General features: G+C 44.2%; 1 protein-coding gene across 2 annotated transcripts in view; it reads right to left on the bottom strand.

Annotated features, from left to right (window-relative positions):
• LOC119168498 (general transcription factor 3C polypeptide 3) overlaps positions 1–13240 on the bottom strand; it is a 223399-nt gene that overhangs the window by 207648 nt on the left and 2511 nt on the right. For both annotated transcript variants that reach the window (XM_037419903.2, XM_037419907.2), the window contains exon 2: positions 1436–1516. In XM_037419903.2, coding sequence (XP_037275800.2) covers positions 1436–1516 — 81 coding nt within the window. The remainder of the gene's footprint in view (positions 1–1435; positions 1517–13240) is intronic.

The following is a 13240-nucleotide window of genomic DNA, read 5'->3' as shown; positions in this document are numbered from 1 at the left end:
GAGATTTCCGGACTGGCTGTCGATATCGGAAGAATCGAGTGAGGCTGCTGAGACTTGCCGCAACTTGTCACAGCAGTTCCTGGGTGGCCTACAGCTCTTCCACTTCGGGACAGAACCTATGCAGCCTGCATCACATTCAAGATGCCGTTGACGATTTAGATGTAGCCTAACTGAGCCCGAGAATACGACGAACAATGAGCTCAAGTGGCTCTTTCGTTGAAAGAAAAGTACGACGGTGGGAACTAGGGGAAGACGTTGACGACAGGAGCGACGAATCGTCGACACAACAAGGGCAACAAGTCGCGATGCGACAAGCCATAAGAACGTTCCTTTGTAGACGCCATATTGGCTTACGGCTAGCAGCTGGGGCTAACAATGGATGGATCGGAACTGAGCCACAGTTAGTTTCTATTTGCCCATGTATGCGAACGTTTATTGGAGATTATTGGGTTATTGGTGGTTTTTGAGATATTGAGCTCGTGTTCTTCGAGTTTTTTATTGTTATTTAGTGCTTTAACGTGACTTCTGTGCTTTGTTCTTGTCTATTTCGAATGATAAAGTGCGTTTGTCTTGCCACACCCGTCTCCCGTTTCTCTCAAGTTCATCCTTCGCAAGCGCTCCGGAGATAAATTCATGAGAACCATTCTTAAAAATCTGGAAGTGGGCATCCCTGCAAGGTCTGTATACCAACCAAGAAATCTTATTCACAGACTGGTTTTTATTACTCGTAGTGCATTACTCTCTTCCCATCCCAGTGAATGTACAGCAAACTATAAAAGACAAATGCAGGTAAAGTAGCCAGCTACATTTTCTTCATTTTTTTTGCATGTTTTTTTCTCATGATAAGAGTCATGCTGATTGATTGACTTGTGGGGTTTAACGTCCCAAAACCACGATATGATAATGAGAGATGCTGTAGTGAACGGCTCCGGAAATTTCGACCACCTGGGGTTCTTTAACATGCACCCATACCTGAGCACACGGGCCTACAACATTTCCGCCTCCATCGGAAACGCAGCCGCCGCAGCCGGAATTCGATTCCGGGACCTGCAGGTTAGCAGCCGAGTAGCTTAGCCACTATACCACTGCGGCGGGGCGAGAGTGGTGCGTTTCGTGAAAAGCAATTTACTAGTATGAGAAAAACATTTTTTATTTAATGATGCTTTAGGCTTACTCTGAAAAGTTAAAACCATCAGTATTCTAAGTGCCCCCCTGCTCTTTCTTTTTCTGTGTATGACGAAAAGCTTCCTTGTATTCACCTCTTAATAACAGGATTCTTGGATATTTGAAGCTCCACATTCAGGTGCACCGCCCACATGTTGTGTGAATGCGTGTGGCCCCATGTTCTTTCCCTTGCCGATTTTTGCTGCTGCAACCTAGCGTGTACCAGTAATGGCTGTCAGAATGCAGAAGCAACGCTTATTGCAAAGCTCACCGCCGAAGCATCCTGAGGGGTATCAACGTCACTGCTTGCCGAATCCAGGGGGGAATCGTCATCTTCGACAAGGCCACCTTGCTGTGATGGATGAAAGAAACAATATGTTAGCAACTCTCCCCATAGTTATATAGGAACATAGCAGTGATAACGCTAAATATCGGCACTCCCTCCTTAAAGGGCAAACCTATGCCCCAGTAAGACAAAGTGCACACAGTACAATAACGGCAGCCAGCATGATTGTCAATTGTGACGAATGTCACCAGCGGGTGGAATTCATCAAAATTTTACATTCATCATCACACACATTATCGCTAGTCCTCGTATTAGTTACAGTATGTATATGTTCACTTTACCAAAATCAATCAGGAACGGAAGGGGTCGTTTATGGTCATTGCCAACAATGAACCGGTTCACCCAATTGCAAGCACTTCAATATATGAAATACTTCCGTTTAAAGTACTTCAAATGACAAAGTATGTTTCATGTTGAGCAAATAATTTACTGCAAATATACACATTGTACTAGAGCACTGCATGGACTGAGGCCTGCTTAAAAACCCAGCCCAGGCTGAGGCATGGTCCTGGCCTAGATTGAAGGTGCTGGGCTTGGATCGGGCTTGGACATTGCTGACTTGAAAAAACACAGAAGTGAAACAATGATTCCACCTGGACTGAAAAGATGCACACTGAAAACTCCAATATCTTTAATTTAACCATCACAAGTTTACTTATAGAGGAGAAAATCAAAGTCTTAAAATTTGTTTTAAAGTTTTGCCCTGAAATTTTACAATTTTGCACCGAAATCTCTGCACATGACGTCAAGGATTTAAAACTGTATTTGTCGTATTTTAGAAACATTGGCTCAATGAAATTTCCAGAAACTTGGTAGGTCAAGTCTGGGGGGAGTCAAGTGACTCCCCCGAGATGTCGATGAAATTAATTTTTACTGACTTGAAACTCTATAGGCCCCAGTAGGAGCCAGCAAAGTCTATAAGGTTGCCGCACGAATTTCAAGGTGGCGTCACCATTTGTATTTTTATTTTCGAGAGTTTTCCTGCTTACCATGAGGCTAGTTATAATGAGGATGGTGGTTTCAGAATTGTAAGAAAGTAATTTGCTGATAATAGAAAAATAATTTTTCTCTTTGGTGTCTCCAACCCGAGTGCGCAACAGCGTGTCGAGGGATACTAATCCTGATCTCCCGTTCACTAGAGACGTGCACAACGCAACGTGGACAAGGCTACCAGACACTCTAGGGAGTGACCATCACATAATTTAAATAGAGGTCGAACACGCTCACCGCTCGCTCAAGAGAGGAAAAGCTCGGCTCACGGACTGGACCGCCTACAGGAATGACCTTGATGATGATTTGACTATCGAAGACATTGAAGCCTGGTTAAACAGTATTGTAAGTGTTGCTGACGGACATACCAAAACGATACACTTGAACGAGGACAATCCGGCAGTCGATAATCATCTCCTTCACCTATGGGAAGCTCGAAGATCGCTTATTAAACGATGGCAACGGCAAAAGCTCAACCGCAAGCTGAAGCATCGCATCGCCGTGCTCACTAGACAGGCACAGGAGTACGCCGAAAACCTTGCGAGCCAGAACTGGCGGTCCTTCTGCGACAAACTTTAAGGGACATTGAGCCCAAAGAAGACTTGGCGCATTCTTCGAGCCCTGATCCAGGACACCCACACCAAAACTAATCAAAGAAATACAATTCAGCGGCTCATACACAACTATGAGGGCACAGAGCACCAGTTACTCCAAGAACTTCAAGCAAAACTGCGTGGCTCGGTTAACCAGCAAGCTACCTCCATCAACAATTCGACACCCAGGGAGTACCGAGGAGCACCGAACGAAGCACTAGACCAGCCTTTCACGCTGGCAGAGCTACACGCTGGCAGAGCTACACGCAGCCCTTGCCAAGCTTACGTGCAACACGAGCCCAGGAAAAGACGGAGTGACCAATAAACACCTACGACAGCTACCGCCCCAGGCGTTAACGGCGCTCCTTCGGCACTATAACGACTGCTGGAGGAAGGGCGAGCTACCACAAGCCTGGAAGCACTCAGCGGTGACCATGGTACCCAAGCCAAACAAGCCAATCTCGATTGCGAATCTTCGTCCCATTTCCCTTACATCTTGCGCTGGGAAACTCTTTGAGTACATGGTAAACGAGCGGCTCACCACGCATCTCGAAGACAATGGTCACTATCCGAACACCATGTTCGGCTTCCGCCAAATGCTCAGCACACAAGACGTCCTCGTGCAGATAAAGGAAGATATTCTTCTCCGCTTGAGCAAGCACAGTAAGTAATCTGTTCTAGCTTTGGACGTAAAGGGCGCATTTGACAATGTGAGCCACGAAGCCATTCTGCGTAGCCTGGAAGATGTCGGCTGCGGTGCCAAGATATACGCCTATATGCTGGCTTTCCTCACCAACTGCACCGCCACTGTAGGGATTGCCAATATCAGGAGCGAGCTTTTTTAACTCCTTAACAAAAACACGCCGCAGGGCTCAGTGATATCCATCGTGAACTTATTTACAACGCAACACCAGAAAAATACAGGACAGGGAAGGAGCAAAAGAGAAAGAAAAGACGGTGCTGACCCACAACTGTTGTTTATTGGAAAAAACAGGGTAAAAAGTGTATATATAGGTACTGGCAGCCTACAGTGTATATATACACTTTTTACCCCGTTTTTCCCAATAAACAACAGTTGTGAGTCAGCGCCCTCTTTTCTTTCTCTTTTGCTCTTTCCCTCTCCTGTAATTTTTCTGGTGTTGCGCTGTAAGTAAGTTCACGATGGATCCTAACCAACTGGCCCAACTTACCGTCTTACTCAGTGATATCACCAGTGCTTTTCAACTTGGCCCTCCTTAAGCTCCCACGTCTCTTGGACGCTGTCCCTGGGATACATCACGCGTTATACGCCGATGATATCACTATGTGGCCAAGAGGTTCAAGCACGGGTGAACAGAAGGACCGACTTCAAGAGGTGGTTAGCATCACTGAAGGATATCTCAAGACCTGCGGCCTCCAATGTGCTCTGGAAAAGTCGGAGCTGTACGTACTTGCGGCACGCACCCGGGGTAGACCACCAAGCTACGACACTCCTGACCACAAGTCTTTCTACAGGGAGTCCAAATACCCCAAGTTGACACGCTTCGAGTTCTTGGACTACACATACATAAAGATGGGTCTGGCTCCGCTGCCCTACCCTGGCTGCAGAACACTGTGACACAGCTCACCCACCTAATCCGAAGGGTGGCTAATCGCCGCAGTGGCTTCAAAGAGCATGACACCCTAAAAATGGTACAAGCTCTCCTTTACGGCCGCATAACATACAGAACTCCCTACCTCAACCTGAAGACAGCGGAGAAACAAAAACTTAATCTGCTGATACGAAAGGCTACAAAGCTTGCCCTAGGACTGCCGCCAGCCATCTCCACTGACCGACTACTTCGCATGGGAGTTCATAATACGTGGGAAGAACTCACAGAAGCACACCTCATCAACCAGGTCGAGAGACTCAAGCTGTCACTCACAGGGCAAGCCGTCCTTCGACGCACAGGATACCAGACCACCCTAGAACCCAATGAAGAACACAAAGGCAAAATACCGTCACAGCTGCGAGAAAGCCTTGAAATTCAGCAGATCCCTCGGAACATGCATCCTCAATATCACCGAGAAAGGCGGCTCGCCAGGGTTAACATGATCGGGAAAAAACATGGCAATGACCCGCAGGCGCGATACGTGGACGCAGCCAAATATCCGAGACGTAATGCCTTCGCGATTACCGTCGCAGATTACAAGGGCGCGGTACTGGCATCGGCGACTATCCTTGCCAAACGTGCGGAAACAGTTGAAGAGGCTGCTATAGCACTCGCCACCCAGACGAGTGAGAATCCCATCATGGTCTTTACCGACTCACAAACAGCGGCACGGAACTACCTGAAAGGCAGGGTCTCCACGGTGGCGATTAGGCTACTAAAGCGCATGGACAATCCTCCTCCCTACACATGCATCGTGTAGATTCCGGGTCATGAAGGTCTCGAGGGAAATGAAGTGGCACACACCACAGCCCGCGAATGCGTCAACCGGGCATTCCTATACGAGATCCGAGGCACCTCCCATTCAACAACAGAATCAGAGACAAAAGAAGCCATACCACTAACGTACCATGCATTACTGCAACATTACCGGCTCGAACGCAGGTTATACCCTCCGCCACATCCAAAACTCACAAGAGACGAAGGGACTGACTATAGGCATCTTCAAAGCAACACGTTCACACACGGCGTACTATTGCACCATATGAGGCCAACGTTGCACAGCTACATCTGCCCTCACTGCAAAGTGGCAGACACTCTGGCGCACCTCCTACTGCAGTGCAAAGTAAGCGTCCCAAGAATACGAGCAGCAGCACCAGATGCGGACCAAGACCTCCTCAGTGAAGCGTGAGAGGCTACGATCTCCCAGCTGGACCTGCTCGAGCAGCGTCCACTCGTCGCTCGAGCTCGGCGGGCTGTCCAAGCCAGAGGGTTCCTGGAATAAGGGACCCTCCCACCTTCACTCACAAGCTTCTTTCAATAAATGTTGTCTCTCTCTCTCTCTCTTTGGTGTCTCTTTAAGTCTGTTGCATATATGTTGCGCATACATACTACATGTTTCACATTTTATCTCGAAAAAAATCCTTTTTTTTATGTGGGGTAAGTTATTTGGAGTTGTATGATGGGCAAGTACTGAACTTGTTTCGCTTCTTGCATATAAAGCTACTTTATTTATGTGAAATGGCCAAGCTAAAAGTGAATAGACCAGATGCTTATATATTTAACATCTTGACTAAGGTGCTTGATTGGGCTGGTTGGTGCTGCATGATAGACGAAGAAAGTGCTTAACAGCGCAAACGACAGGAGGGGATAGAAGAGACGAGAACAGAGCACTGATGTGCTCACACGAAAACTGTGTGAGCAAAAACCAGCATTTTTGATATACAAGCCTTCGTTGTACTGGCAGTACGACAAAACTGTTAAACGTAACAAAATGAAATTTGCTGAGCCTCTTACTGGAGTGTTGTGCAAGGTTTACATGGAGAGATATTGCCAGTAATGCAATCAGAAAGTGATCCAGGCTCCCATAAAAATGGGCAAGACAATGTAAGTTCATTCATAAATAAATTTATCTTTTTTGTCTAGAACATCACTATTGGACTGGTTTCCAGGTGTCAATGTACTTAATGTCTATGCGAAGTTGTTTTGCCTTCTGACAAGCAGCTCATGAATTATTACTATTTTAATTCAGCAATTTATGACTCCACTAATTCAGGTACTACCAATGAGGAGACAACACTATCGAAGCTGAAACTTTGAAATCTTCAATATTCAAGTAGCGAGCCTTTCTCAGGATTTCTATGACAAGAAAATTGCAAGTAACTTGGAAAATTCGCAAGGACAGCAGCGAATTTAGTTCATTTTTCTACTTACCAAGATCGTATGAATTTACTTTTATTTTTACAAGTACCGCACATTAGCAGAATCACATTAGCAGAATTTACAAGCACATTAGCAGAATTTACAAGTACCGCACATTAGCAGGACCATATCATGTCTTGTAATCACCAGTGTCCACTAACTTTAGAAAGCAGTGATTGAAACAAAAGATTTTTGAAAGACACTAAATCTCGCGACCAATTTTAAGTGGTGGAACCATACGTGAAGAAAACCATGAAGTAGTCTCGCATCAGTTCTGACATTCGTCAAAAGTGGCACTTTTAGACATTATTATGTCAGCGAAACATGTATGGGTTATTTTTCCATACTCCAGTGTTTAGCCCACTAGCTAAATCTAGTTGCTACATCTTCAATGGACAACACGACCCCAAGGGGCTGCTGTAAAAAAAAAAGGAAGAACAAGAGTGAGCAACAGAAAGAAAGAAGGGAAGAAAGCATCACACACTGTACATCATGACCAGCAGTTTAGGCTATTGTGCTGAGAATTCCAGGACTTGCTTGGTTGCTCGCATTTGCAACCAGGAGACAGTAGAAGGGCTCTTGAAGTACGTAAAGAAGTTGACCTCACACATCGCCTTCTCCTATTTTTGAGATTCGTAGGACATTATCTGGTAGTCTGCTTTCCCTTCCCGGGGAGGCGACGAGTGCTTCGCAGTGAATGTGTGTTTGACTATTTCACGTGACACTGGTTGAGCCATAGGATAACAATGGACCTTTTTGAGAGGCTAATGTGCCCATACAAAGTGTTGATGATTTGACGTGCGTCATGTTTTTTGGTAAGTCACAAGGCCAAACAGCTTCTATACACAGGGTGGGGACAGGTGCGAATTGAGAAGTACCTTGCATCGTTTTCAAATCATCTCAACAAATACCAAGCCCACGAGATTTTTTTACCAGTGCGTGGTGGATAACTTCAGAGGCCACAGACCCCCAGTTTCGACTTCAGTGGTCTCCATAAAGGCGCTGTTCAGACTTAAAAAAGGGCCATTGACAAGTTTGTGGAAACAAAGTTGCTCGCATATGCGCAGTTACCATTTTGTAAGTCGTCAGTTAGCGAGCCATATTTTCCCAACTGCAGGAAAAGTATGGATAGCTGCATGAGCTCTAGCATTCCCAGCCGCCCGCAGCAAAACAAACACCATGCGTCCCGACACCTTCTGAAGTTTGGAAACATGATTTTCAGTGTGTCATCTTCTCAATAAAAGATATATTTGCTAGTGTAATAAATACACTAGCATAATGGTTGCGAATGATCATTGTGTCCTCGAAAATCATTGATGTGACTGCCATTTGCTTGTTGTAGTGTGCGGCGGCTGATCTAGCAGAGAGGTAGCAGAAATAAAGCTTGGGGTGTGCGAAATGAACAAGACGTGCACAATTTACCTACAGCAAAACCAAAATTTAGCAACACATCCGTTTGCTCATTTAGATCACAAGATATCTCATTTTCTAGGCACCCTTCGCTGACCAGAATGTGTGACGTAGCTTGTTTACCATCTTGGAGAGCACATTTTTTCTTCCTTTTTTTTTTTTTCCAAACGTGACTTAGCAGCGTCTTCTAGTGGCTCAAACAGAAACTACTCACAATATGACGACAGTAGAACTACCATCTTAAGGGAAATGAATCTTCTTCAAAGCAGAATAGTGATATTATCTTTATGTAAATTATGGGAATGTTAACTGAGGGTCCCATCTGCTGGTAATGCTTTTTTGCCTGTGGACTTTTTCAAATCAGACGTTCCACTCAACTTAGCTACAACATGGTGGCTGAAGAAGTCCATACTTACCATTACATTTTATGAAAATTCTTGCAACATAACAAACGTTACAGGCTCAGTCAGCTCTCACAGCTCCTACCACACAGTCTGTTTCAAGAAGGTCACCAGTTGCTAGTCTTGGGCTAACTCGACGCTTGCTGTGTGCAAGCGATACAGCAATACAGTAGTTGTATTACTTGGCATGCATTTTTAACATGCCATGCAATTGGCATGTTAGAAGTGCACGGCAATTTTTTATATGTTGCACACTGCAAAAAAAAATATTCCTTCAGGCCTAACAAAATCTGCACAGCGAAAAAAACAAAAACACTTACTCAGTATATACCAGAACCATGTTTTTACGTCTTTGATAAATGTGGCACAACTTTTCGTCACTGTCACACCTTATGAATGTGGCGACCACTTCTCCGAGGCTTATGAAGGTTAGGTTGGACTGCTGTAGGAGAATCAGTATAGGTCCCGCTAGGGCTATTGTCATTGCACCTGTTTTAGTTGGCCATGCCAGGAAGAGGTTTTGGTGCCGGTGCCTGCACATTGCTGGCTTTGTTCACGGCTTCTCAAGGAGTGTCCAGTGCATAGACACAAGAGCTCCTCCGCCACATGTCACATAGGTTGCAAGAACGCCAAGCCAGTAAAGATACAACTCTTCATTCATTGCATATTTAAAATAAGGCAGTCGTGACACATTGGTCTATCGTGGAAAAATAAAACATGTATGCACAGTCACAGCGTTATCAGTGATGCAAGTTCCGGAATGCACTCAGCCACTTACATCATTAGTGCACTCTTCGATTTCACACTGTCTCCATTATTGCTTACTCACGCAAAACAATTTTGAAATATTATAAATCCAAAACAGCATAAATCATCTGTGTAACTCAAAGGCAACATGGGTAATGCCCTTCACAATACCGTGGTCACAAAGACTCTAAATTCTATGTTTTGCTCCGTTTTTAGCAAAGAAGTTAATAATCACCTTTTTCGATTTCCACTCTTGAATCACCGCATTTTGCCCAAGATCACATTTTTGCCCGAACGTATGATAAAAATAATTGAATCACTAAAGATAACTTCATCTGCTGGACCTGATGGTATCAACTCCAAAGTGCTAAAAAATACCAAGTGCATAACCAGTGTTATTCTGTCTCATATATTTCAGCAATCATTCTCACGCAGTGCTCTGCCTGATAAATGGAAGTTTGGTAAGATTGTGCTAGTCTCTAAGAAAGGCCCCTCAAGCTACAGTCCAAGCTGTCTAGCCAATGTCTGCTCTAAAATTGTGAAACATGTTATCTATACACATATCGCCAATTTTCTCAATTACGTGAGTTTCTTTAGTCCAAGTCAACATGGATTTCGAAAACTTTCTTCCTGCGAAACCAAACTTGCACTTGTTATTAAAATTCTTGCGCAACCTAGATACCGTTGTTTTCGATTGTATAAAGTACTTCCTCAGTAACCGACAACAATTTGTGCATGCAATAATTCATCGACAACTTAATCTCCTGTTTTTACAGAGAGCCACAGGGCGCTGTATTGGCTCTACTTATCACCCCATCATCGTCACCAGTAACTTAGCACTTCAAAACGACTTACTCAAATTCGATGAATGGCGCAGTTACTGGTTAATACTGGCGAATACTAATAAAACATCCTTGGTTTGATTTAATCGATGGCACGACTACCCGGCATTCATATATTCTTTTAATGGCAGCGCCATCTCCTCAAAACCTAATGCTAAGTTCCTAGGTATTACTCTCTGCGACGACCTCACTTGGGCCATTACATAACCAATATTACTAATATACGCCACTAACCGTACTTTAGGCTATATTTAGCAAAATATAACACATGCATCTCCTCCAGTAAAAGTACTTGCTTACAAGACTCTAATCCGACCCAAATCCATGGCTTGCACGTGACGTCACCATTGCGGTAGCCATATTAGTGAACAGCCACACGGATGGTACGTACATACCAGCCGGAAGACTGCATTGTTCAGAACGACGCAGCTTTGCCACGGTGCAGTGTCAGGCATATGCCACCAGTTGGCACAAGGCAGCCATTAAATGCAGTGCGCTATTCAGAACTGATAAGGCAAGGGTGGTCTCGCTGCGAAGAAAAGATGCAGTTGTGTGATGGAGTGGATCCCTACACGCTTTGACTCAGAACGGGCACTACGGACACGACTTCGAACATCTCCACCTTCTTAGAAGTGTCGCACAAAAACATAGTGAGCTTTTTAGTTTTCAGCCCTAACTTTGTTACTCCAGGCGAAATAAATGTTTACAAGTTAATGGAATCGCACAACTGCTTTACCAGCGGCCGTGTAAAGAGCCACTCAGCAAAGGTGCTTCGTGACTGCAAGTTTGATCATGCTTTCAGAGGTGAGTTTAATGGTTCATCAAATTGCTAAACATAATAACTGTGGTGCAACTCACACAAGCAAAAAAACAACAGAAAAACCAGAATAGGGCGCCAGACCTGCCGCCCTATCCTGTCTCCTTGCGCCCCAATTATTATATTAAGCTATGAATTTCTAACTCGCCCAAGAAACAGCACTCATCGAATTGCCAGCCCAGGCCAGGATACCATATAGCAATGCACGAGCGCTTTTCAAGGAATGTTAATGCTGAGTTCTCATGCGAGTGAAGCGAACCACTGACACAGCAGCGCATTTTCCAATCACACGTCCCCTTGACTGTCCATTTGGTTTTACATAAACATGGAGTATATAGCACGTGTATGTTCTCAAGTACTGAGGGTTTGGTCCCTGTATGCAGACTGTCATCAAAAGTGAGTTGGGTTTGGCTTCATCGACATGCATTGGCCTGTGCCTGTGCTCGGCGCCGTTTGGCCTCCGCTTTCTGCTTTTTGTGATGCTGTTAACTGCGCGCTCATGTTGTACAATGCTTGCATGCTTGAAGATGCAGTTGAGTCATAGAGACGGCACACCATATCGGTTCGTCTCGTCCCAAATACGGACGGCTTTTCTACGAATACAAGGAAGAGTATCCGTGGTAACAAGTGTCCTCATATCTCCTCTCTTTTTTACTTGCCTGATACACATGAACATTGGAGTTTTCTTCATTGAAGTTTGCACACATTATGTGCGCTAACCAGGATCTCTGATGGTTGGTGCTGAGCACTTCTGTACACTTGCACTAGCTTTTATTAAAACTTGGTATTCGAAAATTCCTACTTGTGGGCTGCTTAATTCTTTCTTCTGCAGCTGTCGCCACGAATATAGCAGTCTATACAACTGCACATATTACCACAGCGGAGGACGAAACTCGATGGTACAGCGAGGCAGTGCTGCACGAGGTCTAATCGCTGTTCACCAATAAGGCCAACTCGCTCCGAGCAATGACATCGAGTGACGTTTGCGCAAGCCACGTATTAGAGTATGCTTATTCTGTCTGGCATCCCCCATGAGCACGTTCTAACCAATCTAATAGAATACATACAAAACCGCTCTGTTAGATTGAGTTCTGCTGATTATTCTTACACTACTAGTGTAACCAACTTTAAGAAAAAGGCAGGTCTGCCTAGTTTTCAGATGCACAGAAAAATGGCTAGGCTTTCACTCTTTCATAAGTTTTTTTTCATGTTTTGCGTAACAAATAGTCGGAGATGCCACAAGAGGTAAGGCGATTTTAGACCTATTCTTTCTTAGCTCTCGCGTCTACGATTGTGGGTATGAGTGCACTGTAGTGGACGGGATATCGGATCATAAGGCAGTATTCACATTCATTTCTTGTCCTGTTCCTAAATAAAAATATGTGTACACTATTTTTCATGGCATTCACCACAAGGATGATATTTCCATCATAGATACACTTAGTTCTTCCTTCCGCCAGTTTTGAAATTAGTCTCTCTGATGATATTAATGCTCTAACGAAATTTTTCGGTGACCTTGTTAAGTTGTGTCTTGCGAGTTTGCGAGAACTACCAAAAATCACTCGAGAAATATCGTATCTGTCGCGACGACCCCGTCTTTTGTGGCGAGCTAAACATGCTGATGTTGCCGTTCATACGGCTCAATTTATTTTTACAGAGGAAGAACTTCGTAGGAAAGTTAATAGAGCTCGTGATTTTTACTTCCAAATAACACTTCCAGCACTGCTAAGCAATAACCCTAAAAAGTTTTGGAGCGCTGTCATACCGAAAGAACATATAACCGATTTTTTGGAGATGAATGAAACAGTTACGAGAGATTCTACGGTCATTGCTAATGCATTTAACATCTATTTTACATCTGTTTTCACCCATCACAACTACGTCGTTCCTCCTTGTTCACAACAGTCTTATAGTTCAATTATTTTTGTTTCAAATCAGGGAGTACTGAACCTGATTTTAAAATTAGATTCCAAAAAGAAAGGTAGTCCAGACAATATGGATAATGAATTTTTCACTAGATATTCATTATGAACTAGTCGCTATTTAACTATCATTTTTCAAAAATCTCTTTTAACTTTGAATGTTCCTCAATTGTGGAAG

Source organism: Rhipicephalus microplus, chromosome 3 (assembly GCF_043290135.1).
Source record: "Rhipicephalus microplus isolate Deutch F79 chromosome 3, USDA_Rmic, whole genome shotgun sequence".
Lineage (NCBI taxonomy): Eukaryota > Metazoa > Arthropoda > Arachnida > Ixodida > Ixodidae > Rhipicephalus > Rhipicephalus microplus.
This window is presented reverse-complemented; position numbering and strand designations above follow the sequence as displayed.